Source organism: Microcaecilia unicolor, chromosome 1 (genome assembly GCF_901765095.1).
Source record: "Microcaecilia unicolor chromosome 1, aMicUni1.1, whole genome shotgun sequence".
NCBI lineage: Eukaryota > Metazoa > Chordata > Amphibia > Gymnophiona > Siphonopidae > Microcaecilia > Microcaecilia unicolor.
Window position 1 is genome coordinate 540,787,516 of NC_044031.1, and position 27,059 is coordinate 540,814,574.

Sequence of the window (27,059 nt, forward strand, 5' to 3'; positions counted from 1 at the left end):
TCATAGCAAAACTTTAAATTTTATTTGCAGATAAAATTCCATCAACTTATCTCTAATATTGTTTCTTCATCAAGACCCTAGCCGACATGGGCCATATTTAGCTTATGCTGCACAGGACACAGTCCTAAGAAAACACACAGTAACAATCACATCACTTCAAGATGAATTATTTAAAACAATTTATCCATATATAACTATTTTACCTGGCAAGTGTCGCAACACTTTTTCATAGGCAATATCTAAAATGGCGGTTGCTCCTAGATGCTGCCCGTTTAAAACTCACATGGTCCCCTTTTAAGAACATGAGAACATAAGTGTTGCCATACTGGGACAGACCAAAGGTCCATCAAGCCCAGCATCCTGTTTCCAACAGTAGTCAATCCAGGTTACAAGTACCTGGCAAGATCCCAAAACAGTACAATGCATTTTATGCTGCTTAAGCAGTGGATTTTCCCCAAGTCCATCTTAATAATGACTTATGGACTTTTTTTTTTTTTTTTAGGAAGCTATCAAACCTTTTTAAAACTCCGCTAAGCTAACTGCTTTTACTACATTCTCTGGAAATGAATTCCAGAGTTAAATTACACTTTGAGTGAAGAAATATTTTCTCTGATTTGTTTTGTTTACTACTTTGTATCTTCATTGCATGCTCCCTAGTACTAATATTTTTGGAAAGAGTAAACGAGTGATTCATAAGTACATATAAGTACATAAGTATTGCCACACTGGGAGAGACCAAAGATCCATCAAGCCCAGCATCCTGTTTCCAACAGTGGCCACTCCAGGTTACAAGTACCTGGCAAGATCCTAGAAAAGCTCAATACATTTTATGATTCTTATCCCAGAAATAAGCAGTGGATTTTCCAAAGTCAATTTAATAATGGTCTATGGATTTTTCCTTTAGGAAGCAGGCCAGACCCTTTTAACACCCCGCTAGGCTAACTGCCTTTACCACATTCTCCGGAAACAAATTCCAGAGTTTAATTATATGTTGAGTGAAGAAAAATGTTCTCCGATTCGTATTAAATTTACTACTTTGTAGCTTCATCGCATGCCCCCTAGTCCTAGTATTTTTGGAAAGAGTAAACAAACAATTCACGTCTGCCTGTTCCACTCCACTCATTATTTTATAGACCTCTATCATATCTCCCCTCAGCTGTCTCTTCTCCAAGCTGAAGAGCTCTAGATGCTTCAGCCTTTCCTCATAGTGAAGTCGTCCCATCCCCTTTATCATTTTTGTCACACTTCTCTGTACCTTTTCTAATTCCACTATATCTTTTTTGATTCATGTCTACCTGTTCCACTCCACTTATTTTATAGACCTTTATCGTGTGTCCCCTCACTAGCCACTTTAGCCTTTCCTCATAGGGAAATCATCCCATCCCCTTTATCATTTTTGTCGCCTTTCTCTGTACCTCTTCTAATTCCAGTATATCTTTTTTGAGATGCTGTGACCAGAATTGCACACAGTATTCGTGGTACAGTCACATATGGAGCGACCAGGCTGCTGGCATTGGCATTTAAAAAGAAGATAAAGCAGCTTTTAAACTAGAACCTGGGGGAAGGCCGACAGTTGTTCAAAAATGTGTGGTTTGGAACAAGGTATCTTTCAAAGAAAGCTAATCAAGAAATGTATTAAGTTATGTCCAATAAAAAAAGTATTGTCTTATTTTCTTTTCCATGTTTTATTTCTAAAGATACTGCCAAAACAGGGAAGATAGGGTATCCTGATAGTGAGGTTTCAAAAGAGACCATAGTAGATCAGGTGTCCTTAAATAAAAATCAGACAAAAGATTGCAAATTAACACTGTCAACTATTTATTTATTTATTTGTTACATTGTACCCCGCTCTTTCCCGCTCGATAGCAGGTTCAGTGCGGCTTACGTAGTATGGGTTACAAAGTATCACAAACAGAACATAGCTATAGCAATAGTAGAGGTATGATGTGGTTGTTGTCCTGTTTCTGCTATGGGTGAGCCCTTATGTTCCCTGAGGGCCCGCAAGACCTCAGAGGACAGCCGTGCACCCCGAATCTTCACCCGCGGCGGCCGCCGTTCACCAAGGGTTGAATCCCCAGCTGCAGGCGGCCAGCAGGACTGCTGGAACCGCGGGGTGACGGCTGGGCTGGCTGGTAGTCAGCAACACAGTCTCTGAAGGGCAGCTAGCAAGGGTGGCTAGCACGCTGTGATGAAAGGTAACACAGTCTCTGAGGGACAGCTATCAAGGACGGCTAGCACTCCGAGCTGAAGAGGAATACAGTCTCTGAGGGCAGCTAGCAAGGACGGCTAGCACTGAAGAGGAACACAGGCTCTGAGGGCAGCTAGCACGGACGGCTAGCACTGAAGAGGAACACAGTCTCTGAGGGCAGCTAGCACGGATGGCTAGCACTGAAGAGGAACACAGTCTCTGAGGGCAGCTAGCACGGACGGCTAGCACTGAAGAGGAACACAGTCTCTGAGGGCAGCTAGCACGGACGGCTAGCACTGAAGAGGAACACAGTCTCTGAAGACAGCTAGCAAGGACGGCTAGCACTCCGAGCTGAAGAGGAACACAGTCTCTGAGGGCAGCTAGCAAGGACGGCTAGCACTGAAGAGGAACACAGTCTCTGAAGACAGCTAGCAAGGATGGCTAGCACTCCGAGCTGAAGAGGAACACAGTCTCTGAGGGCAGCTAGCAAGGACGGCTAGCACTGAAGAGGAACACAGTCTCTGAAGACAGCTAGCAAGGACGGCTAGCACTCCGAGCTGAAGAGGAACACAGTCTCTGAGGGCAGCTAGCAAGGACGGCTAGCACTGAAGAGGAACACAGTCTCTGAAGGCAGCTAGCACGGACGACTAGCACTGTAGAGATCCACTGCCCCGGCTTCTGACTTTTAAAACAGAAGCAAGTGGATCCTCTAGTTCCTCTGTTTAAATATCGCGCCAATCCGCCCCTTCCCCGGGAGAGGAGCCAACCCACCCGGCCCTGGCAGGCAATGGAGCGCCTGGATTGGCCGGCCTGCCCTCCAGGCGGAGTCTCAGTTCCGGCGCGCCAATCCGGCGCGAGTAGGCGGAGCTTCCGCGCTGGTCCGCTCCGGGCAAGGGAGACGCCGGCGCCGCCATCTTGGCCGGCGTGCTCCCTTCTCCGAGGCCGGCGTTCACTCCAGCGGGTCGCCGGTCTCGGCCCGACCCGCGGCAGCGTCTGCTCCACCAGAGGTCCATCTCCGCCGCCCTGGACGCCGCAAGGCCCGACGACCATCGCTCCCCCCAGCGGGAGTACAGGTAGGGACATGGAACGTGACAGTTGTTAAGAATAGGTTGAGATAGGTGAAATGGGCAAGGGAGGTAGAGGTAGGAGTGGTGTAGAAGTGGGTTCATAGGTTGTCGGGTCATTTGGGTAGGCTTGCTTGAAGAGGTAAGTTTTTAGCAACTTCCGGAAGGGTAGATGGTTGCTAACTGTTTGAATGGGTCTTGGTAAGGCATTCCAGAGTTGGCTGCCTGTAACGGAGAAGTTGGATGCGTAATAGGTTTTTACTTGAGGCCTTTGCAGTTGGGAAGGTGTAGATTGAGATATGTTCGAGAAGATTTTGATCCGTTTCTAGCTGGTAGGTCAATCAGGTTGGTCATGTAGCTTGGAAATTCTCTGTAGGGAGCCAATGGAGTTTTTCACGAAGAGGTGTTGTGCTTTCAAATATGAGTCTGGCTGCTGTGTTTTGGGCGGTCTGGAGTTTTTTCAGGATTTGGACCTTACAACCAATGAAAATGCTATTGCAGTAGTCAGCGTGGGTAAGTACAGTGGATTGTACCAAGTTGCGGAATGTTTTTAGGGGGAGATATGGTTTCACTCGTTTCAACACCCACATCATGTTGAACATCTTCTTTGTCATGGCTTTTGCGTTAGTTTCCAGAGTTAGGTGATTGTCTAGTGTTACTCAAAGGATTTTTAGATTGTCGGATATGGGGATTGAGACATCAGGGGTAATCAGGGTAGTTGGGAGGAGTGTAGAGTATTTGGATGAGAGGATTAGGCATTGTGTTTTCTCCTTGTTCATTTTCATCTTAAAAGCGTTAGTCCATGAGGCTGAGATGTTCATGCCAGTGATTATTTTATTGGAGATTTCTGTTAGGTTGGATTGGAAAGGGATGAATATGGTAACGTCATCTGCATAAATGAAGGGGTTTAGTCCATATTTAGATATGGACTAAACCCCTACTGAGCAAGATGTAAATAGGAACAAACATAGTTTAACATGTCTATATGCAAATACTAGAAGCCTAAGAAATAAGATGGGAGAGTTAGACTATATTGCATTAAATGAAAAATTAGAGATAGTAGGCATCTCTGAGACCTGGTGGAAGGAGGATAATTAGTGGGACACTGTCATACCAGGGTACAAATTATATCGTAGTGATAGAGCGGATTGAATTGGTGGAGGGGTAGCTTTGTTTGTTAAGGAGGGCCTTGAATCAAATTTATTGAAATTTCTGCAGGAAACAAAACATCTTGGAATCCCTATAGATTCAAATTCCATGTTTAAAAGGGAAAAGGATAGTGATTGAGTGTACTACCGTTCACCTGACCAGGATGAACAGACGGATGCAGAAATGTTATCAGAAATTTAGGGAGGCTAATAAACTGAGCAACACAATAATAAAGGGTGAATTCAATTACCCTGATATTGACTGAGTAAATGTTAGATTAGGGCATGCTAGGGAGGTAAAATTTCCTTGACAAAATCAAGGACTGCTTTATGGAGCAGCTGGTACAGGAGCCCACAAGAGGAGGAAAAATTCTAGACCTAGTCTTTAGTGGAGCGCATGATCTGGTGCGGGAGGTAATGGTGCTGGGGCCGCTTGATAACAGTGATGATAATATGATCAGATTTGATATCGGCTTTCGAGTAAAGTAAATACACACAGGAAATCCAATACGTTAGCATTTAACTTTCAAAAAGGAGACTATGATAAAATGAGAAGAAGGATGAAAAAAAACTTAGAGGAGTAGCTGCGAAGGTCAAAAATTTACATCAGGCGTGGGTGCTGTTCAGAAATAATATCCTGGAAGCCCAGGCCAAATATATTCCGCATATTAAAAAAGGATGAAGGAAGACCAAATGACAGCCGGCATGGTTAAGGAAACTATTAGAGCTAAAAGAAAATCCTTCAGAAAATGGAAGAAGGAACCGACTGAAAATAATAAGAAACAGCATAAAGAATAACAAGTCAAATGCAAAATGCTGATAAGGAGGGCAAGGAGGGACTTTGAAAAAAAAGATTGTGTTGGAGGCAAAAACACAGTAAAAATTTTTTTTAGATATGTTAAAAGCAAAAAGCCACCAAAAGAATCGGTTGGACCGCTAGATGACTGAGGGGTAAAAGCAGGCACTCGGTGAAGACAAAGCCATAGCGGAGAGATTAAATGAATTCTTTGCTTCAGTCTTCACCGAGGAAAATTTGGGAGTGATACTGGTGCCAGAAATGGTATTCAAAGCTGGCGAGTCAGAGAAACTGAATGAAATCTCTATAAACCTGGAGGATGTAATAGCGCAATTTGACAAATTGAAGAGTAGCAAATCTGGACAGAATGGTATTCATTCCCAAGTACTGATAGAATTGAAAAATGAACTTGCAGAGCTATTGTTAGTAATATGTAATTTATCTTTAAAATCAAGCATGATTATGGAAGATTGGAGGGTGGCCAGTATAACGCTGCTTTTTAAAAAAGGTTCTAAAGGTGATCCTGGAAATTATAGACCGGTGAGCATGATGTCGGTGCCAGGCAAAATGGTAGAGACTATTATAAAGAACAAAATTACAGTGCATATTCAAAAGCATGGATTAATGAGACAAACAGGCTCATTTTCAAAAGTCCGTCCAAAAAGTGACGTCTGCATTTGGACGTTTTTCTCATAAAAATGTTCAAATCAGTATTTTCGAAACCTCTTTTTGGACGTTTTTCTCTGAAGTGCATCTAAATGTCAAGGGGGTGTGTCAGGGGCATGTTCAAGGCGGGACTTAGACGTTTTTCAGCTATAATGGAACAAAACAAAAATGTCCAGGACTAAAACTTAGATGTTTTGAGTTAGACCTGTTTTTATAACGAATAGCTGCAGTGGGAATTGAACCCACTACCCCAGGATCAAAGTCCAATGCACTAACCACTAGGCTACTCCTCCACTCCACACAAAAAGGTGCCTCAAATGACCAGATGACCACTGGAGGGAATCGGGGATCACCTCCCCTTACTCCCCCAGTGGTCACTAACCCCCTCTCACTCCCCAAAGTGTGATTAAAAATATCACTTGCCAGCCTCAGATGTTATACTTGGGTGCATTAGAATAGTCTAGTAGTGGTGCAGTGAACTGCAGACAGGTGGACCCAGGCTGCTACCTCCCCCTACTTGTTACATTTGTGGAGGAAACTGTGAGCCCTCCAAAACCCACCAGAAACCCACTATACCCACATATTGGTGCTCCCTTCACCTGTAAGGGCTATGGCAGTGGTGTACAGTTGGGAGGTAGTGGGTTTTGTTGGGGCTCAGCAGACAAGGTAAGGGAGCAATGGTGAGATATGTACCTGGGAGCATTTTATAAAGTCCACTGCAGTGCCCCCAAGGATGCCCTATTGCTTTCCTGGGATGTCACTTTTCCACTATTTTCCTGATGCCAAACTTCCTATTTTTGTTATAACAACTGAGCCTTGTGTCTGTTGTATATCAGTAGATTTGGGCTTGGAATTCAGATCTATAGATAAAAAAGTCTCATTACATTTATTTAGATTTTGCTCATACCTTTTTCAGTAGTAGCTCAAGGTGAGTTTCATTCAGATACTCTGGATATTTCTTTATCCCAGGAGGGCTCACAATCTAAGTTTGTATCTGAGGCAATGGAGAGTTAAGTGACTTGCCCAAGAGCAGCAGTGGGATTTGAACTGGCCACCTCTGGATTGTAAGACTAGTGCTCTAACCACTAGGCCACTCCTTAGATTACTTATATCTAAATACCAGAGTGCTATTTTTCCATACTTCATAGCAAGAGTGTATATTCCCTAATTATCTGTCCCAATGTAACTGAAGCTTTTATCTCCTTGGTGCATGTAAATGGTTCCATCCCTGTGTGGATTCTCTGATGCCGTGTGAGGCTTTCTTTCCAACCAAAGCTTTTACTACGCTCAGAACATGTAAATGGTTTTTCTCGTGTGTGTATTCTCTGGGGCATTGTGAGGTTTACCTTATGACCAAAGCTTTTACCATACTGTATACTTGCAAATGGTTTCTCTCCTGTGTGGACTCTTTGATGCACTTTGAAATTTACATTACAACCAAAGCTTTTACCACACTTAGAACATGTGAATGGTTTCATTCTATTGTGGATTTTCTTCTGTATTTTGTACGTTTTGCATTTGAACGTTTTTTTGTTTGAAAATGGACCAAAAAATAAAACGTCCAAATCACAAAACGTTTTTCCAAACAGTATTTTCAAAAGGGAAAGAGACTTTTTTTTTTTTTTTTTTTTTTGAAAATGACCAACTTTCCTGTTCTGAATTTGGATGTTTTTGTAAAACATCCAAATTCAGACTTAGACATCATATCAAAAATGCCCCTCAAAGTCAACATGGATGTAGTGAAGGGAAATCTTGCCTCACCAATTTATTACATTTCTTTTAAGGAGTGAACAAACGTGGATAAAGGTGAGCCATTCGATATTGTGTATCTGAATTTTCAAAAGGTGTTTGACAAAGTACCTCATGAAAGACTCCAGAGGAAATTGGAGAGTCATGGGATAAGAGGTAGTGTCCTATTGTGGATTAAAAACTGTTTACAAGATAGAAAACAGAGAGTAGGGTTAAATGGTCAGTATTCTCAATGGAGAAGGGTAGTGGGGTTCCCCAGCAGTCTGTGATCTAGAGATGGGAATAACTAATAAGGTAATTAAATTTGCTGATGACACAAAGTTATTCAAAGTTTTTAAATTGCAAGAGGATTGTGAAAAATTACAAGAGGACTTTATGAGACTGGGCATCTAAATGGCAGATGGTGTTTAATGTGAGGAAGTGCAAAGTGATGCATCTGGGAAAGAGGAACTCGAATTATAGTTATGTAATGCAAGGTTCCACATTAGGAGTCACCGACCAGGAAATGGATCTAGGCGTCATTGTTGATGATAACACTGAAACTCTCTGCTGAGTGTGCGGCGGCAGCTAAGAAAGCAAATAGAATGTTAGGTATTATTAGGAAAGGAGTGGAAAACAAAAATGAGGATGTTGTAATGCCTTTGTATTGCTCCATGGTGCGACCGCATCTTGAGTATTGTGGTAAATTATGGTCACCGCATCACAAAAAAGATATATTGGAATTAGAAAAGGTAAGGAGAAGGGAGACGAAAATGATAAAGGGGATGGGACGAGTTCCCTATGAGGAAAGGCTAAAGTGACTAGGGCTCTTCAGCTTGGAGAAAAGACGGCTAAGGGGAGATATGATAGAGGTCTATAAAATAATTAGTGATGTGGAATGGGTAGATGTGAATTGCTAGGACTAGGGGGCATGCAAAGAATTGAAGAAAATATTTCTTCACTCAACGTGTAATTAAACTCTGGAATTTGTTGCCAGAGAATGTAGTAGAAACAGTTAGCCTAGTGGGGTTTAAAAAAGGTTTGGATGGCCTCCTAAAGGAAAAGTCCATAGACCATTATTAAAATGGACTTGGGGAAAATTCACTGCTTATTTCTAGTATAAGCAGTATAAAATGTATTGTATTGTTCTGGTATCTTTCCAGTTAGTTGTGACCTGGATTGGCCACTGTTGGAAACAGGATGCTGGGCTTGATGGACCTTCGGTCTGTCCTAGTATGGCAACACTTATGTACTTATGTTATAAAAGCATTATAATGTCCTCATTTTTACTTTCTATTCCTTTCCTAATAATACCTAACATTCTAGTTGCTTTCTTAGCCGCCGCTGTCACATACTGAGCAAAGGGTTTCAACGTATCATCGACGATGACACCTAGATCCCTTTCCTGCATCACAGAACTATAGTTTGGGTTCCTCTTTCCCACATGCATCACTTTGCACTTGCTCACATTAAACATCATCTGTCATTTGGATGCCCAGTCTCCCAGTTTTGTAAGGTCCTCTTGTAATTTTTCACAATCCTCATGCGGAGGAGTGACCTGGTGGTTAGAGCACTAGTCTTGCAATCCAGAGGTGGCCAGTTGAAATCTCACTGCTGCTCCTTGTGATCTTGGGCAAGTCACTTAACCCTCCATTGCCTTAGGTACAAACTTAGGTTGTGAGCCCTCCTGGGACAGAGAAATATCCAGAGTACCTGAATGTAACTCACCTTGACCTACTACTAAAAAAGGTGTGAACAAAATCTAAATAAAAAATAAATAAACTTTGACTAACTTTGTGTCATCAGCAAATGTAATTACCTCACTAGTTACTCTTATCTCTATATGGTTTTATAATGGCAAAAGTCAATCATTCTTCAGATTTAACCCCTGTTGGTAAATGATGTTTAAAAAATATATCAACCTTTGTTCCTTATAATTCACTAGTAACTCAATATCACCTCCCTCTCACCCTCAACTCAGTTTTATCAATTACTCTCCAGCGTATGTCTATCACTGGGTGCCTTTATGGACATGAGAGATTTTATGTTTTCCTGTTACAGAAATGGAAATCTATTTAAGGACAAGAATGAAACTAATCTCTAACCTGATCCTTTATTGTGATGAGGCCAAAGCAGTGTTAAGAGGGGAGATCACTGCTTATATTAGCTATAAAAAAAGACTAGAGACAGGGAAATGGTTTGGTTAGAACAGGAGGTGACTAGATTCAGCCACTTATATGGGAAACATTTTTTTTTTTGTTACATTTGTAACCCACGCTTTCCCACTCATGGCAGGCTCAATGCGGCAGGCAATGGAGGGTTAAGTGACTTGCCCAGAGTCACAAGGAGCTGCCTGTGCCGGGAATCAAACTCAGTTCCTCAGTTCCCCAGGACCAAAGTCCACCACCCTAACCACTAGGCTACTCCTCCACTCGGCATAGTATGCAAATCAAAATACAGCTTTTAGAACTGCAACAAGCTTTAAATGAACTGATCCATCAGAAAACACAAAAATTTATTAGCTGTTTTAAATATAAATGTATAAACATGCCAGCAAGAGTGGTAGGATGTTGGCTCGATTGGCTCAACCACAACTGAGTCATTTTAAAATGAATGCTCTATTATCACCTAATGGGAGCTTGGAAAATGCTAACATAGTTATTATCCGCCTTTTGAAAGAATATTATGATTACCTGTACTCAGCCCTGGACCCTCCTCCACTAGTAAGATTTATTTATCTGGTCTGGAGTCTGGACCTTCCCTTTATAGCATCCTTGAGATTAGACTTATTGAACGCTCCAATTACACCCAAAGAAGTGTCTTGGGCTATTCAACAGAGTCCGTGTGGCAGTGGCGTAGCTACGTGGGGCCTGAGGGGGCCCGGGCCCCCGCAGATTCGCCCCTGGCCCCCTGCCGACGACCCCCCTCCCGCCACCAACCCTCCCCCACCATCGCCGCCAGCCCCGCTACCGCATGATTTACCTTGATTGCTGGCGGGGATGCCCAAACCCCGCCAGCCAAGAGCGTTCTTCAGCGCTGGAGTTAGTAAACTCCGGCGCCTTCATTCAAGAAAGTTCGTCTGAAGGATCAGCTGGCTTTGACGCCTTACGTCCTGCACCGTGCATGTAGCCCCGTGCAGGACGTAAATGCGTCAAAACCAGCTGATCCTTCAGACGAACTTCCTTGAATGAAGGCGCAGGAGTTTACTAACTCCAGCGCTGAAGAACACTCTTGGCTGGCGGGGTTTGGGCAGCCCCGCCAGCAAACAAGGTACTTCATGGGGCGGGCGGCGACGGCGGCCGAGGGTTGGTAGCGGGGGAGGGGGGGGAGTTTAAGAGTGTCGGCGCGATCGAGCGGGGGAAGGGGGGTTGCCGGAGGGGGGGAGGCGGCTTAACAGTGCCCCCCCATCTCGGGCTCTGGCCCCCCCCTCCTGGCAAGGTCTGGCTACGCCCCTGCCGTGTGGTAAGGCTTCTGGACTAGATGGGTTTAGAGGCGAATTCTATAAGATTTTGAGAGCTGAAGTTGTTTCTCCACTTATGTCTATGTTTAATTCAATAGTATATCAAGGGGCGTTGCCTGAATCGTTATGTCTAGCCCAAATTATAGTTCTTCCAAAACCAGGTCGAGATCAGACAATGCCTGAATCCTTCCACTCAATTTTCCTGTTTAACTATGAGGCGAAATTATTTGCTAAGGTATTAGCTAATATATTATCTTGTGTTATACCAGATGTTGTGGCAGTTTTCCAAGTGGGGTTTCTGCAGGGGCACAGTGTAACCAAAAATTCTCACTACACTATAGCTGGCAAAAAATCAGAATATCCCTTCCATGCTGATAAATTTAGATGCTGTCAAAGTTTTGTGGGACTTTTTTATTTGGAATATTAGGATGCTGTATACGTCTAGTACATTGACCCCCCCCCCCCCCCCCCCCCCCCCCCCAAAAAAAAAAAAACCCTGTGTCTGTGCAAGTGATTTACTCTCCTCCTCTTTTAACACAATTTACAAGAAAGAGTTGCCCCCTTGTCTTTGTTTTAACTTTGGATCCACTGATTTCATGATAGTGTAATCATGAGATACAAGGATTTATTCTGGGAAGAGAGACTTCTAAAATTGCAATTTTAGCTGATGACTTGGTAGTCCATGTAGTATACCCCAACTCATTGGTACCAGTGTTATTAGATAGTAAGACCGAATATGGAGATTTTAATGGAAAAATCAGAAGATATAATGTGGACAGAGGAACGGAAATGGAGTTAGAAGGGGGTGTCTCCGTTGAAATGGGCTGAAAGTTCTTTTTGCTATCTTGGGGTTAAGTTGGCCATGGATGTTCGCCGTTTATATCGATTGAATGTGGATAAATTATCACAAGACACTAAATTTTGTGGATTCTAGTTTCTTAATTAACACATTTAAAACAAATTGGTCAGCTAGCTTCCTTTATTCAGAGTGAAATTTGCCGCAGCAGAAGAAGGTACATGAGATCAAACTCTGACAATTAGAAGTCAGGTTTCTCCCATGAGTTTCTTGCCAGGCACAGGGAGAGTACAAGATTATCTAATACAATAATTTGCTTCTGCAACTTTCCTGTGTCTCTCACTGTGTTCGTAACCATCTCCTTACGTCACTCTCCCGCAGTAGAAGCCTGCTTGCCTGACGTCAGGAGATGTTACTACTCTCTGTCTCTGTGGCCTCCGAGTGCAAGGAGGACGTGTGAGAGTGCCCCAGCCCTTCATACGTGGCAGCTGCTGTTTAAAAAGTTTTACCTCCTGCTCGGCTGGCGACACTCAAGTCCACCAAGTACAGACGCCGCTTCAGACAGGCTGTAGTTCGCTGTTCCTGTGGTCTCGCCCTTCCGCAAACAGGAAATGAGGGCGGAACCAGAGGAACGGCGAATCACAGCCTGTCTGAAGCGTCGTCTGTACTTGGTGGACTTGAGTGTTGCCGGCCGAGCAGGAGGTAAAACTTTTTAAACAGCAGCTGCTACGTACGAAGGGCTGGGGCACTCGCACACGTCCTCCTTGCACTCGGAGGCCACAGAGACAGAGGGAGGGAGGTGCTGGGCGGCGGAAATCAGAGGGGGGGTCCTGAGAGGGGGGAGGGGGTGGGGGTCCTCAGACGAGAGAGGATGGGGGTCCTGGGGAGGCGGGGAGGGGGAGTTGGAAGGGAGTTGGGGGAGGGGGGAGTCGGAGGGGGCCCTGGAACCTTGCTAGCGCCCGTTTCCTTTCTGTTGGAAACGGGCCTTTTTTACTAGTATAGATATGAAAGGCTTACATCATAAGGTCAGCTAAAATTCAGTTCAATAAATCAACAAAAATAAGAAAGAAAAGAGACTTTGACCATTAGCCAAAACAGATGAGTTTCAGGACAGAAACATTCTTGGGTAACATTTTCTCAACCTGTTGAGAGAAAACAATAATTACTGATATATTCTTGTCTATCTGAATCATTCTTTAAGCAACATGTAAACTGGAAAAGAAAACAATTGGCACTAGAATCTTGGAGAAATTTACCTTTCTTCATTGTGCCCCTTAACTACAGGTAAGCATCTCATTTGAAATTAATGTAGCCTTCTCATAAAGTCAGTGTGAAGAAACTGTGTGTTTTAAACCTGTAAAATGTATAGGATATTTTCCTGCATTGATTATGTTCTGAAGTGTAGTTCTCCTATTTGGCCAGCAGGTGGTGTTGCTGTAAAGCTGTTACAGACAACTGAGTTTTTTTTTCTTTAGTTTGACATAAACGGGAAGCAAGAAGCATTATATATTTGAAATCTTGTTGACTGGGCCAGTGGCGTAGCCAGACCTGACATTTTGGGTGGGCCCACAGCTAATATGGGTGGGCACTAGGTATGAGTAGTGTTTCTTGGGATACTCCTTAATAATGCCTTAGAGTGCACTTGATGATGGATTTCTAAGTAAACAGTCTGTGCAACAGCTCTCCTGCATTAACACAAACCACATACCTGGTTCATGGAACACCGACATTTTTAAATATAGTGATTTTATCCCATATCTTAAACTTGACGAAATTTGACTGCTATAAGGCAAACATGTCAATGGCACATATCCTTCAAACTTTGCTTTGTAACAAATGCAAATGCCTGATTAAACTGTATTCATAAAACAGGTAAATTCTGAAACTGACATTCCCATTTTAAAAAGCCAGAGAATCAGGACTCGTATAGATCCTCACACGCACTACATGCACACAGAATCTTTTACATCAGTCACATGCAGAACACAGATCACCCCTTACCAATTGTAGAATAAAAGACAAAAAAACTAGAAATCGCAGAGATGCCAAGAACAGAGACCACCTCTTACAAATTGCAGAATAAAACACAAAACATTAGAACTCACAGAGATGGCAAAATACCCAGTATTTTTTGCAGCCCTGATTTAAACTTTATAACCCAAATCAGTGTGGGATTTGCAGTGCCTGATTCTGCCCATGGAAATCAGTGCTGCAAGTCCCATAACAATGGGGTGGTCAGAAATGCAGGACTGTCCCAAAATCTCCAGCCTGGAACTGTAGCACGGCATCAACCCTGCCCTTCCCCCTCCCCCATAGTTTGGCATCAGCCACAGGAGAAAAGGCAGCGACAGCGATCAAAGCAGTGGAATACCTAGGGTAGTTGTCACCCGGGGCTGGTCATTTTTTAACACCCCCCTCCAAAATTCAGTACTAGGCACACAGAGAATACAAAACACTCAGAACCTATAGAGCAATTCTAGCATACCATAAGCAGTCATTTCTACAAGTCACACAAGGAAAAGGAAAGCATCTTAAACACTAGAGTGAGCACTAGAACATCAATTCACCTATTGTAAAATGAAACCACTGGAATCCTTCCACACCCTCCTTATCAAGGAGGTTTTTGGATAAGTTGAAGAAAGGTCCTCAGTACTCTCAAAGGTGTAGGTACTCTCCTTTGTCTCGCCCTCCTCAGCAGGCTCAGATCCAGCACACTCGTTCTAGTCAACAGAGTGTGCCTAAGGCCCAGCCGGATCCCAAGTCAAAACAAGAAACGAGTCTTTGGCTCTAGCAGAGAATAGCTGCTGTAACAGTGACTGTTCCGAATGACCTACCGGTGGTGGGAGAGGGGGAGGCTGAGTTTTTTTTTCGAAGAACAGTGGCCCCTTGTAACCTCCGCCTGCACAACTGCTAGGTTCTTTAAATTGTCCATCTCTGTTATGCCCTGTATTGGCGTCAAAGACTGCCAAATTGCCCTCCGAGAGCATCATGCTTCAGCTCTCAGCACAAGGAGGTACTTGCAGAGGAACCCTCCGTTCTTCTAAAGGCTCACACGGTCAAGCCCATTCCACCAGGGGAAGAAGAGAAGGGATTCTACTTCAGGTACTTCCTTGTCCCAAAGAAAACAGGAGGGATGCGTCCCATCCTAGAGCTAAGGGCCCTGAACACACTCCTAGTCAAAGAAAAGTTCAGGATGGTTTCCCTGGTCATCCTTCTCCCAATGATTCAGGAAAAACATTGGCTATGCTCTCTGGACTTAAAAAATGCCTACACTCGCATTCCAATACCTCCAGGTCACAGGAAGTATCTTAGATTTCAGGTGGGAACACGTCACTCCCAGTACCATGTGTGGCCATTTGGCCTCATGTCAGCTCCCAGGGTTTTCATCAAGTGTCTAGTGGTAGTTTCAGTGTCGCTACGCAGACTGGGAGTCCATGTGTTTCCTTACCTGGACGATTGGCTGGTAATGAGCACGTTGAAGGACGGTGCTAAGGAGTCCATGTGGAGAACTATTTGGGTGCTAGAGCTAATAGGTTTAGTTTTAAACTATTCCAAATTCCATCTGCTCCTGGTTCAGCAATTGGAGTTCGTTGGAGTTCTGCTAGACACGCAGCAGGCAAGAGCCTTACTCTCTGTGCCGAGGGTAGACACTCTAGTTGTATTTGCCACTCGGGTTTGAGCCAGCCAGTAGGTCTCAGTTCAGCAGATGTTGAGGTTACTAGGCCACATGGCCTCCACGGTACATGTCACTCACTTGACACGTCTTCACATGAGAACCCCATTTGATTCTTGAGCTTCAGGTTTTGTCTATTACGAAGCGAATGTTCCTTTCCATGAGGTCCCTTAAGCGTATCAAGCAGTTCTTGCCATTTGACCTGTTCAGGACACTACTCCATTCCCTCGTGTTGAGCCACTTTGACTACTGCAATGGAATTTAAACTGGCTGCAGAGAACACACCCTTAAAAAAACTCCAGACAGCGCAGAACACGGTGGCGAGACTGCTATTTGGCAAATCGCGGTTTGAGGCAGCAAAGCCCCTTCATGAGAAGCTCCACTGGCTCCCGGTCAAGGAACGTATTGAATTCAAAGTCTGTGCTCTTGCCCACAAGATTGTCTACGGGAACGCTCCAACCTATATGTTCAGCCTAATTGACCTCCCGCCAAGGAATTCTGAGAAGTCGTCCCGCACCTATCTCAATCTCCACTTCCCTAACTGCAGGAACTTAAGATACTGTTATAGGAAATGTTACAGTTCCAAAATGATGTTTAAGAATAGAGGGGATCGCTCAGAGCATGTCGCAACATGTGCTGTATTTCTAAGTTTTAAGATATATTTTGATTCTATTCTGTTTTATTATTCCCCAATTACCTATAAGGTAATAAGATAAGCATATGTAAGGAAAAGGGGAAGTAAATACACTAAATTTGAATTAATTACATTAACCTGCATTGTACGTTTAGGAACATGTGCTTAAAGCATTTGGAGCTTGCACATGTGAGGACATGTGCTTTTCCCAATATAAAGGCCAGATAGTTAACTTTAAAAAGAAAATGTTTATTTCTAATACAGGCAAGGTAACAAGTTTACAATAGAGAGGCAATTTTAGAGAGGATCTTTTACCAATGGAAGTATGCTACAAAATAACAGGTTTGATTGTAAATGAAGCTGGATAACTCACATTGATGGAGGCTGCTATGGAGAGTGATGCAGGAGATCCTTGCTGGAACAGGAAGTTTCTTTGTAGATTTGCTGTCTGATGAGCTTGAAGCCGTTTCTTTCAGGTGGATGTGATGTCCAGCTTGAGAAGTCAGGATTCCAGGAGATTCTAGCTTGCTTTTAGATTTAATCACTTCAGGACAGCGGCGACTAGGACAGGAGCATCAGGAACAGCCAGGAAGAACTCTCCTTCTAAAGAAAGAGCCCCTGCTTTTAAAGTGTCTGAACTGGGCATTTATCTACCAGGCTATTTTTAGACTCGCATCAGGTGTTTGCCCTTGGTCCAATTAGAAAGCTCCTGGGTAGCTAAATTCTGGGCATCTGGCTTTGAGATGGAGCATGGCAACAGGTCACATGCTCAATGACATCACAAGACTTCCTGCCTGGACATCTGCTAGTCCATTGTCTGAGAGTGATTGAGCTTAGATGGGCTTAGTCTTTGTCTGAAAATAGGTGGAGGTGTAGTCTTTTGTTACTGCAGTCTCTGAGATAGCTGTCTTTTGAAAGGAACATCTGCTGGTCCATTGTCTGAGGGTGATTGAGCTTCTTTTGTCTGATAGATGGGCTTCTGAGTCTGAGTAATAGGTGGAGTTTCATTGTCTTTTGTTACTGTAGTCTCTGTGATTGATTCTTTGGATAGGTGTTGATGGGCTTAGGTAACCACCCAGCTAGTAGTTTTCCAGAGGAAAAGGGGGGGGAGTAGAGTCTTTGAAGCTGTATATTTTATATGATTTAGATCTGATCCAGCAAAATTAATAACTCTCACAATTAAACTTATATCATGCTACAATACAAGCAGCTCTTTGCCTCTTCTTTTTGCTTCACATGTCCCCGTTTCTGGAACGCTCTACCATCAATGTTAAAAGAGACAACTGATCACACACTGTTTAAGAAATCCCTAAAGATCTACCTGTGTGATCAATGTTACTCCTCTACTGCTTGATCCTCTGCATCCCTGCATCCCTCTCCCCTGCTGTTTCCCTCTCTTCCCCTCATCTACTTTTTGTACCCTGATTTGCACTAGTATTGTTATGCTGAACTTTTCCTCAAACGCTGTAAGCCACATAGAGCCTGCCTTGGTGGGATTATGTGGGATATAAATGTTCACAATAAATAAATAAATAAACCGCCCAGTGGACCCTAGCTTCCAGGAATCTAGTGGATGTCATCTGGGTAACACTGAAGTTTGTTCAGTCCCTCCTCTGGTGGACAGTCTGATCCAATTTTTCCATGAGACTTCCATTTTAAATTCCTCAGCCGAAGAAGGTGCTGATGGTGGATACATCCCGCTTAGGGTGGGGTGCTCACTTGGATGGGCTTCACACTCAGGGTGCTTGATTGGCTCAGGAAACAGATCTTCAGATCAACCTTCTGGAGGTACAGACAATCTGGAGTGCTCTAAAGGCTTTCAAAGATCAATTTGTCAACCAAATTGTACTTATTCAAATGGGCAGTCAGGTTGTAAAGTATGACACCAACAAGCAGGGGGTTCCCTGATCATACTCTCTCTTTCAGGAGGCCGGATCAGATGTGGAAATGGTCTGTCCAGAATTGGATAGTTTTCAGGGCTACATACCTGGCGGTCAAATCCAACAGCCTGGCTGACAGACTGAGCAGGGTCATGCAACCACACAAGTGGTTGCTGAGCATGAATATTACTTGCGAGATCTTCTGATTGTGGGACACCCTCTTTGTCGCTCCTTTCAATCACAAGGTCCCTCAGTACTTCCAGGTTCAGGGCATACGACAGACTAGCGTCGTATGCCTTCCTCCACCACTGGGGGAACGGTCTTGTGAATGCATATCCTTCCATCCCTCTCATGTTGAAGACTTTAATGAAGCTCGAGTAAGAGCGTGGAACCGTGATTCTGATCACCCCATAGTGGTGCAGACAGATCTGGTTCCCTCTTCTTCTGGAGTTATTTTCCAAAGAACCTTGGAAATTGGAGTGTTTTCTGACTCTTATCACGCAGAATGAGAGAATTCTTCTGCATTTCAACCTTCAGTCTCTGGCCCTCATGGCCTGTATGTTGAGAGGTTAGAAATTGCTTTCTTGCATCTTCCTGAGGGTGTCTCCAGGGTCTTGCTGACTTCCAGGAAAGATTTCACTAAGAGGTGTTATTCTGTCAAATGAAGGAGGTATGCCATCTGGTGTGAGGGCAAGGCCCTAGATCCTCTTTCTTGCCGTACACAGACCCTGCTTGAATACCTTCTATGCCTTTTTGAGTCTGGTCTCAAGACCAACTCTATAAGGGTTCACCTCAGTGCAATTAGTGCTTACCATCACTGTGTGGAAGGTAAGCCCATTTCTGGACAGCCTCTAGTTGTTCGCTTCATGAGAGGCTTGCTGTTGACAAAGCCCCCCATCAGACCTCTGCCTGTGTCATTGGTCTTCAACATCATCCTCTCCCTGCTAATGAAAGCTCCCTTTGAGCCTCTTGATTCATGTCATCTGAAGTACTTGATCTGGATGGTCTCCTCTTTGGTAGCTGTTACTTCAGCTTGCAGGGTCAGTGAGCTTCAGGCCCTGGTTGCGGATCCACCTTACACTAAATTTCATCATAATAGAGTAGTTCTCCGCATGCACCCTAAGTTTGTGTCGGAGTTAATCTGAACCAGTCGATCATTCTTCCAACATTCTTTCCCATCCTCATGCCCATCCTGGCGAAAGCACACGGCATACCTTGGACTGCAAGTGAGCATTGGCATTTTACTTGGGAGTGGAGTAGGCTCTACAGACAGTCCATCCTGCCTTTTGTTTCTTTTTACCCCAACAGGATGGGGGTTGCCATCAGGAAGCACACAATCTCCAATTGGCTGGCAGATTGTATGCCTTTCACTTACGCCTAAGCTGGGCTGACTCTTAAGGGTCATGTCAAGGCTCATAATGTCAGAGCCATGGCTGTATCGGTAGCCCACTTGAAATCAGCCTCTACAAAAGAAATTTGCAAAAGGTGCAATGTGGTCTTCAGTCCACACAATCACATCTCATTATTGTCTTGAGCAGAATACCTGACGCGATGGTTGGTTTGGACAGACAGTTCTGCAGAATTTGTTTGGGGTCTAGAATCCAACTTCATCCTTCTAGGCCCATTTTGTTCTGTTCCAGGCTGCACTCTCACACAGTATGCATATCATTTCAGGTTGATTTGTATTTTGAACTCACCGTTGCAAGTTTCAATTGTCCTACTGTTGTTGTTTTCGGTGGGGCTGGTAGCCAGGGATTCCTACAGGTGAATATGACATGGTCTGCTTGTCTTCGGAGAAAGCGAAGATACTTACCTGTAGCAGGTATTTTCCAAGGACTGCAGGCCAGTCATTCTCATATACCCTCCCTTTGGAGTTGTTTTTTTTAATAACTAATGTACTGTACTGTTGGTCCCGTTCGCTTGCAGTGAGCAGGAAGGCAATGTGCAGTGGGGACGCTGGCGTGTGTTCTTCAAGCTGTATACGCTGTGAAAGCATTCAGCACCAGGCAACAGAGATGATGTTGCCCACATGTGAGAATGACTGGTGTCCTTGGAGAATATGTTCTACAGGTAAGTATTTTCGCTTTTATTCTTGCTTGGAAAATATAGTAGAAGCAGTTTTGTTTTGAATATCTTTATTGATTTTATGAATAGGTTCTACTAATACAGATATTGGCTACAACTACAGTCACAAACTGGTAAAGATAAACCCTCAGCCTGCCGCTAACATCTACACTTCTCTCTATCCCCAAACACCCCATCCAACCTACTCCTCCCCCCCCCCAAAAAAAAAAAAAAAAAACCCTCCCCACCATCCCAAAAGGAAGCAGAGCCAACTTTACTAAACATCCAGATAATTTAAAATGGTAAAATGAACTTGTGGTGAGAGTGTGTCCAGATAGATGTCCAAAGTTTGAGGAATGTGCATTTCATCCTTTGCCCTTTCGCATCCACCGAGAGTCTTTCCATGCTGAAAAACTCATGCATGTGACATTGCCACTGGGTCAATGTTAGCAAGTCCGGGTTTATCCATTAAAGGAGGAGACAACGCTTTGCAATGTTGAATGCTTTATGCAAAAAGAGGCCAATGATTCTTGTTCCTTTCTTAATCATAGTTGCATTATCCAGCAAAGCCACCTGTGGAGTTGGAGTTCAAGTGAAACCATACATATGGGCCAAACGTTGCCAGACTGCCACCCAAAAGTGATGGATTGGGACACAATTCCAGATACAGTGTTTATATGAGGCCTCTGGGTTACCACACTTCACACAAGACCCATCCGATGGATATCCCTTTTTTCTTGGCACAGGAGGAATGAATGTACATAATAGTAGAATCAGTTTTTTACATTTTAATTATTTGGATTCTCTTCTGAATGTCCTTTGTTTTCTAGGTGTGTCAGGTGTGGACAGACCTTTATCAATACAAGCAGGTCATGTGACTGCAGTCAGCCAAACATTCTGGTAAGTGTTACGGTGAACCCAATTACTAGTTCTTATATTAAAATTTGTAACAACACAAACTTTAACCTGAATTTCTTTTTTACAGACAGGAGGTTTATGTTTCAGCATTACACAAAGCTTTCCTTCAAGAGTAGTAACCACTGTACGTTTTGGACAGCTAGTAAGTAAAATGTTTTCACCCTTTCTTTATATAACATTTCTCATTTTTGTCACTAATTAGGTTTGTAATGATACAAGTGAAATGCTTTTTAAGCTCATAAATGATGATTTATTCATTTAACAAGTAGGACAGTGCTTCCCAAACCTGTCCTGGGGGAAGCCCAGCCAGTCAGGTTTTCAGGATATCCACAATGAATATTCATACTTCCTGCTTGGTATGCAAATCTTTCTCGTGTATATTCATTGTTGATGTTCTAAGCACCTGACTGGCTGGGCTTCCCCGAAGAAAAGTTTGGGAATCACTGAAGTAGGGAAAGTATGCAGAGCATTGCTCATGAAATTCTTTCCATCTGATGTGTTTGTTTGTGTGTGTGTGCGTGTGCTTGTGCATGTACAAACTTGTCTGTGTCAACATAGATAAATTAATATGCGCAGTTTGGGGGGGGGGGGGGCTAAAGGCAATTAATGAGTTGGTGGGTAGTGGAGGGGGGGAGGTGGTTTTTGGAGGTGTGACAGATAGCAGGGTGGTTGGTCAGTAGTGATAGGTAGTTTTTGGGGAAAAGACAGATTGTGAGGCGGTGAATAAATGGCAGGGGTTAGTTTTTGGGATAGGGCAGTTGTTGAAGGCAGTTTTTGGAAGTGGGAGCCGTTTTTGGTTTGGTGGGCAGTTGTGGGGTAGATTTTGGAGGTGGGCAGTTTGGAGTCATCATTGCTAAAGTGTCTGACAAAGAAATAGCTTTCCTAGTGACAGTTACCTTTACAAATGAATCACTGAGATTCAAGCCTTGGTCTCATATTAGCTGTATTTTCTGTTTAATCCTAATAAAGTAATCTTTCAAATCTCTCTGAAGTTCCTACTAAAAATAGCCATACCCTCCTATGTCAATGAAGAGAGAGTGTTTCCTATCTTCTGTACTAAGCTTCATAAACACCAGTATAAGAAAGCTGTATGCATTTATTTGTTTTCCTCCATTTTGGATGAAAAGTATCTTTTACAGATGGTGCCTTTTAAGATAATCAAGCAACAACTATGATCAAATAGTACCAATGTGTGCCAAAAATTACAAGCAGATTGCAGGTGGAACCATAATATCTATAAATGGTTATGCTTAACTTTTTATTATTTATTTGTTGCATTTGTATCCCACATTTTCCCACCTCTTTGCAGGCTCAACGTGGCTTATAATACATCATGAGTAGTGGAAATACATGAGAAAGTATACATTTAGTGATAACAGAAGGATTTTGGGTAACATGATAATGATAGAACATGATAGTATTTTAGCAAGCAAACATAATAAGAGATATATAAGAATTATATACGAAAATATACATTTAGTAATAGCAAAAGGATCTTGGGTAGCATGGTAATGAAAAAACATGTTAATATTTTGGCATGTAGATATTATGGAGGCAGTTCTGGATATGTGTACAGGAGTTCGTATTTGTTGATCATTGTTGTATGCCTTGTTAAAGAGACGAGTCTTCTGTAGAATTCGGAAGTTAGCTAGTTCATAGATCGTTTTTAAATTGCGCGGCAGCGCATTCCAGAATTGTGAGCTCAGGTAGGAAAAGGTTGACGCATGCGTTAGTTTGTATTTGAGATCTTTACAGTTTGGGAAGTGAAGATTAAGGAATGTGCGGGATGATTTTTTAGCATTCCTGGGTGGTAGGTCTATCAGGTCTGACATGTAGGCTGGTGCGTCTCCGTGAATAATTTTATGAACTAGGGTGCATATTTTGAACGTAATACGTTCTTTGAGTGGGAGCCAGTGCATCTTTTTTCATAGGGGTTTAGCGCTTTCGTAGTTTGTTTTACCGAATATGAGTCTAGCTGCAGTGTTTTATATGTATTTTGTAATTACGTTGGTAGTTATTTTAATAGTCAGTTCATTTTGGCTCTAATTCCAGTGACAATGACTGCAGCAGGTTTGCTTTTTTCAGAGAATATTATGATAATGATGATTGAATACTCAGTACATCAGTAGCAAACATAGAAACATGACAGTAGATAAGGGCCAAATGGCACATCCAGTTTGCTCATCCTCAGTAACCACTATTTCTTCCTTTACCTAAGAGATCCCATGTACCTCTCCCATGCTTTCTTAAACTCGGGCACAGTCCTTGTCTCTGCAACTCCACTGGAAGGCTATTCCACACATCTGCCATCCTTTCTGTGAAAAAGTATTTTCTTAGATTACTCTTGAGCCTATAACTTCTTAACTCCAACCAGAGTTTGCCTTCGTTTGAAAAAAGTTCACATCCTGTACATTAATGCCATGTAGGTATTTAAACGTCTCAATCATATCCTCTCTCGCCTGTCTTTCTTCCAGAGGTATACATAATGAGATCTTCAAGTCTGTCCCCATACACTTTGACAGAGACCACTAACCAAATTTGTAGCTGCCCTCTGGACCAACTGCATCCTGTTTAAATCTTTTTGTAGGTGTGGTCTTCAAAATTGCACACAGTATTCTAAATGGGGCCTCACCAAAGACTTATACAAGGACACTATCATCTCTTTTTTTTTTTTTCCTGTCGGTCGTTCCTCTCCCTATGCACCTGAGCATCCTGATTTTGACCATTGCTTTTTCTTCCTATTTGGCCACCTTGAAGTCATCAGATACGATCATCCCTAAGTTGTGCTTTTCTTTTGATTTTGTTTTTTGTAACCCAAGTGCATGACCTTCATTTTTTTAGCATTAAATCTTAGTTGCCAATTACTGGACCATTCTTGGTACAAACTCTGTGTACCATTACCCTCTATCTCCTTCCATTTAACAAATTTTTAACCCAGTCATTCACTTTAGGCCCCATACTGAGGGCACTCAGTTTATTTATCAGTCGCCTGTTTGGACAGTCCCTGCTCAAAGAGCTTACAATCTAATAGACAAAAAATAAAGTAATCAAATCAATTAATGTGAACAGGAAGGAAGAGAGGAGGGTAGGTGGAGGCGAGTGGTTACAAGTGGTTATGAGTCAAAAGTAATGTTAAAGAGGTGGGCTTTCAGTCTAGATTTAAAGGTGGCCAAGGTTGGGGCAAGACGTAGGGGCTCAGGAAGTTTATTCCAGGCGTAGGGTGCAGCGAGACAGAAGGCGCGAAGTCTGGAGTTTGCAGTAGTGGAGAAGGGAACAGATAAGAAGGATTTATCCATGGAGCGGAGTGCACGGGAAGGGGTGTAGGGAAGGACGAGTGTGGAGAGATACTGGGGAGCAGCCTCCATCCTGTACCCCTCGCTTCCTCTCCTGCACATACCTCTCTCCCTTTACTTCACTTAAAGCACTCAGTAGCTTCTAAATCCCCATCTCCTTCGCCCATATCCCTCCCTCCCTGTTCCCTACCCAAAGCTCCCTGCCCCCTTCTTACAGCTCCTCCCAATGGAGTGGTCACATTTAACGCCCCCCTTGCTACCCTGTTTCCATATCCTCTTCCCCATGCGACTTTATAACACTGTTTACACCCTCCCCGTCCAACCCCTTGCCCCTACTCCCCCGTCTCTCCTCCCGCCCAGCATTCGACCTGTCCTATACATATACATGGTCCACTGAGTGTAAAAGAAATGAAAAGAACAAATAGAGCACCAGACATAGACTAGTGATTTCACTTCCAGTACTACTATGTTACCACAGGTCTCTGCCACCTTGATCGTCTGGGCGAACACAGAAAGTCCAACATAGTTAGTAAACCATAAGGGGGAGAGATGGGTGAAGAAGAAGGATGAGATATTAACTGCTTCACTCCCATCCCCCTCCTCTGTAAGGCATAAAATCTTCCTCCTGGTTGTGGTAAAACATCAGTTCCTATTAACTCAAGTGTCCCCCCCGTCTGTGCTAGCGATGTCTCCAAACGCTGCAGGAAAGCACAAGCTTCTTTTACTGCAGTGTATGAGTGGACTGTTCCATTGTGAGTGATCTTGAGAGTCGCCAGATACATTAGGGCAAACTTTATTTTGAGAGCTTAGAGCAAATAGGTGAAAAAGCTTTACGTTGAGTCGCCACTCCCGCTGAATAGTTTTGAAAACACAAGACTGATTATCATATTGTAGCATTTTTCCTCCTCTTGTTGCTTGTACAATGACTTGCTTATGGATATAGTTCAAGATCCGCATTATAACCACTCTCGATTTAGATTGTGCCGCTTGCCTCTGCCCCAATCTGTGTGCTCGCTCCACTCTCAGCGGGCTCCTGCCCGCCGGCAACTGCACCTCCTTTGCCAGCCAACACTCCAGGAAACTCACCAAGATTTATCAGGTAAGGATTCTGGCAGGCCCACCAGACGCAGATTATTTCTGCGGGATCTATTTTCAAGATCCTCCACCTTGTCCTCCAGCCATCTTCTTTTGCAGTGTGCTCTGTGTTTCCTCCACCACTGTGACTCTGTCCTCCACTTCGGCCGTTCTCAACTGAAATGCCTCGCATTCCTTGGAAAGCTCCTCCAGCTGGGCCTCCATGCATCCCAGTTTTGAATCAGGGACAAACGCCTTTCCAAAAGGTCCTCCAGCACCACCGTCATTTTGGAGGTAATCTCCGTTACCCACGCTGAGGAGACGGAGGGTCCCACTGGGCTTGAGGGCGCTGCCATTTTATCTTCCATGGCCGTCCCTCGTGTCTTCTCTTTGTGAGCTGCTCTCGCCGCCATGCTCAAACATTTGTCACCCGAGTCACAGCGGGTATGTTCCAACACTCCGGGGGAATGTAATTTTTAGTTCAAGTGATGTTCGCCGTTGTTAAGACCATGGGGAATAGCCAGGGGGCTCAGAGGAACTTAGCTCAGCATCGTCCCTCGAGCATTGCATCACGTGACTGAGATAATCTTGTTTTAAGCGGAGCCTTTCAGGAGTGCATTTCAGATTGTGGGGGCTATTCCGGAGAAGGCTCGCTTATGGGTATCACATTGTGTAATGTCTTTTGAAGAGGGTGTGATTAGGGGTACTCTTCGGGAAGACCTTAGTGTCCTTGGAGATGTGTAGAGGGTGATCCTGTTCTTCAGTTACTCTGGGCCATTTCCTTTCAGGGCCTTGAAGATAAGACATAGAATTTTAAATTTAGCCCTGTATTGTACTGATAGCCAGTGAAGTTTTTGCAAAAATGGTGTGATGTGGTCACATCGCTTGCAGCCTTGCTGCCGTATTCTAAATCAGTTAGAGTTGGTGCAAACCCTTTGTAGTCAGACCAGTGTAGAGAGCATTACAGTAATCCATTCTTGATGTTATCATGGCATGCACAATTGAGATAAGATATGCCTTCTCAATGTAAAGTGAGAGGCAGCGTAGTTGTCGCAAATAGTAGAAGCAGCTCTTGAAGTAAGTTTGGATTTGGGGAATCAGAGTAAGTGTTGAATCTGACTGTATTCCGAGGTTCCTGAATTGTGATTTCAGGGGGAGTTCATACGTCCCAAAAGAGATTTTGATGTCGGATATGTGTCCACTTGTGTTAGAGACCCAGAGAAGCTCGGTTTTACTTGGGTTCAGGCAAAGTTTGTTGTGTTTAGCCCATTTCTGAATTGATGTTAGACAGGTAATCAGTCTATTCAGGGCTGTAGGTAAGTCAGGTTCAATGGGTATAAGTAGCTGCACATCCGGGTAGATCTGAGTGTCCATCGATCAAATCAGCTTGGGTAGTGGCTTGAGGTAGATATTGAACAGGTGACATAAGTAATTCCACACTGGGAAAAGACCAAGGGTCCATCGAGCCCAGCATCCTGTCCACGACAGCGGCCAATCGATCCTTGTGGTATCCCACGTGTCCATGCCCATGGTGGCAATGAGGTGCTGCCAAACATTATGGACTATTGCCTGTCTGATAGGTAGGATCTGATCCAAGCAAGTACTGTTCCATTGATACCTGTTTCTGCCAGTTGTGCTATAATTATATCATGATCCACAGTGTAAAAAGCTGCTGAG

At 43.6% G+C, this 27,059-nt stretch overlaps 1 protein-coding gene across 1 annotated transcript in view; it reads left to right on the plus strand.

Annotated features, from left to right (window-relative positions):
- TMEM67 (transmembrane protein 67) overlaps window positions 1-27,059 on the plus strand; it is a 465,663-nt gene that overhangs the window by 87,066 nt on the left and 351,538 nt on the right. The window contains 2 exon segments of the mRNA XM_030216600.1: window positions 20,928-20,997; window positions 21,083-21,157. Coding sequence (XP_030072460.1) covers window positions 20,928-20,997; window positions 21,083-21,157 — 145 coding nt within the window.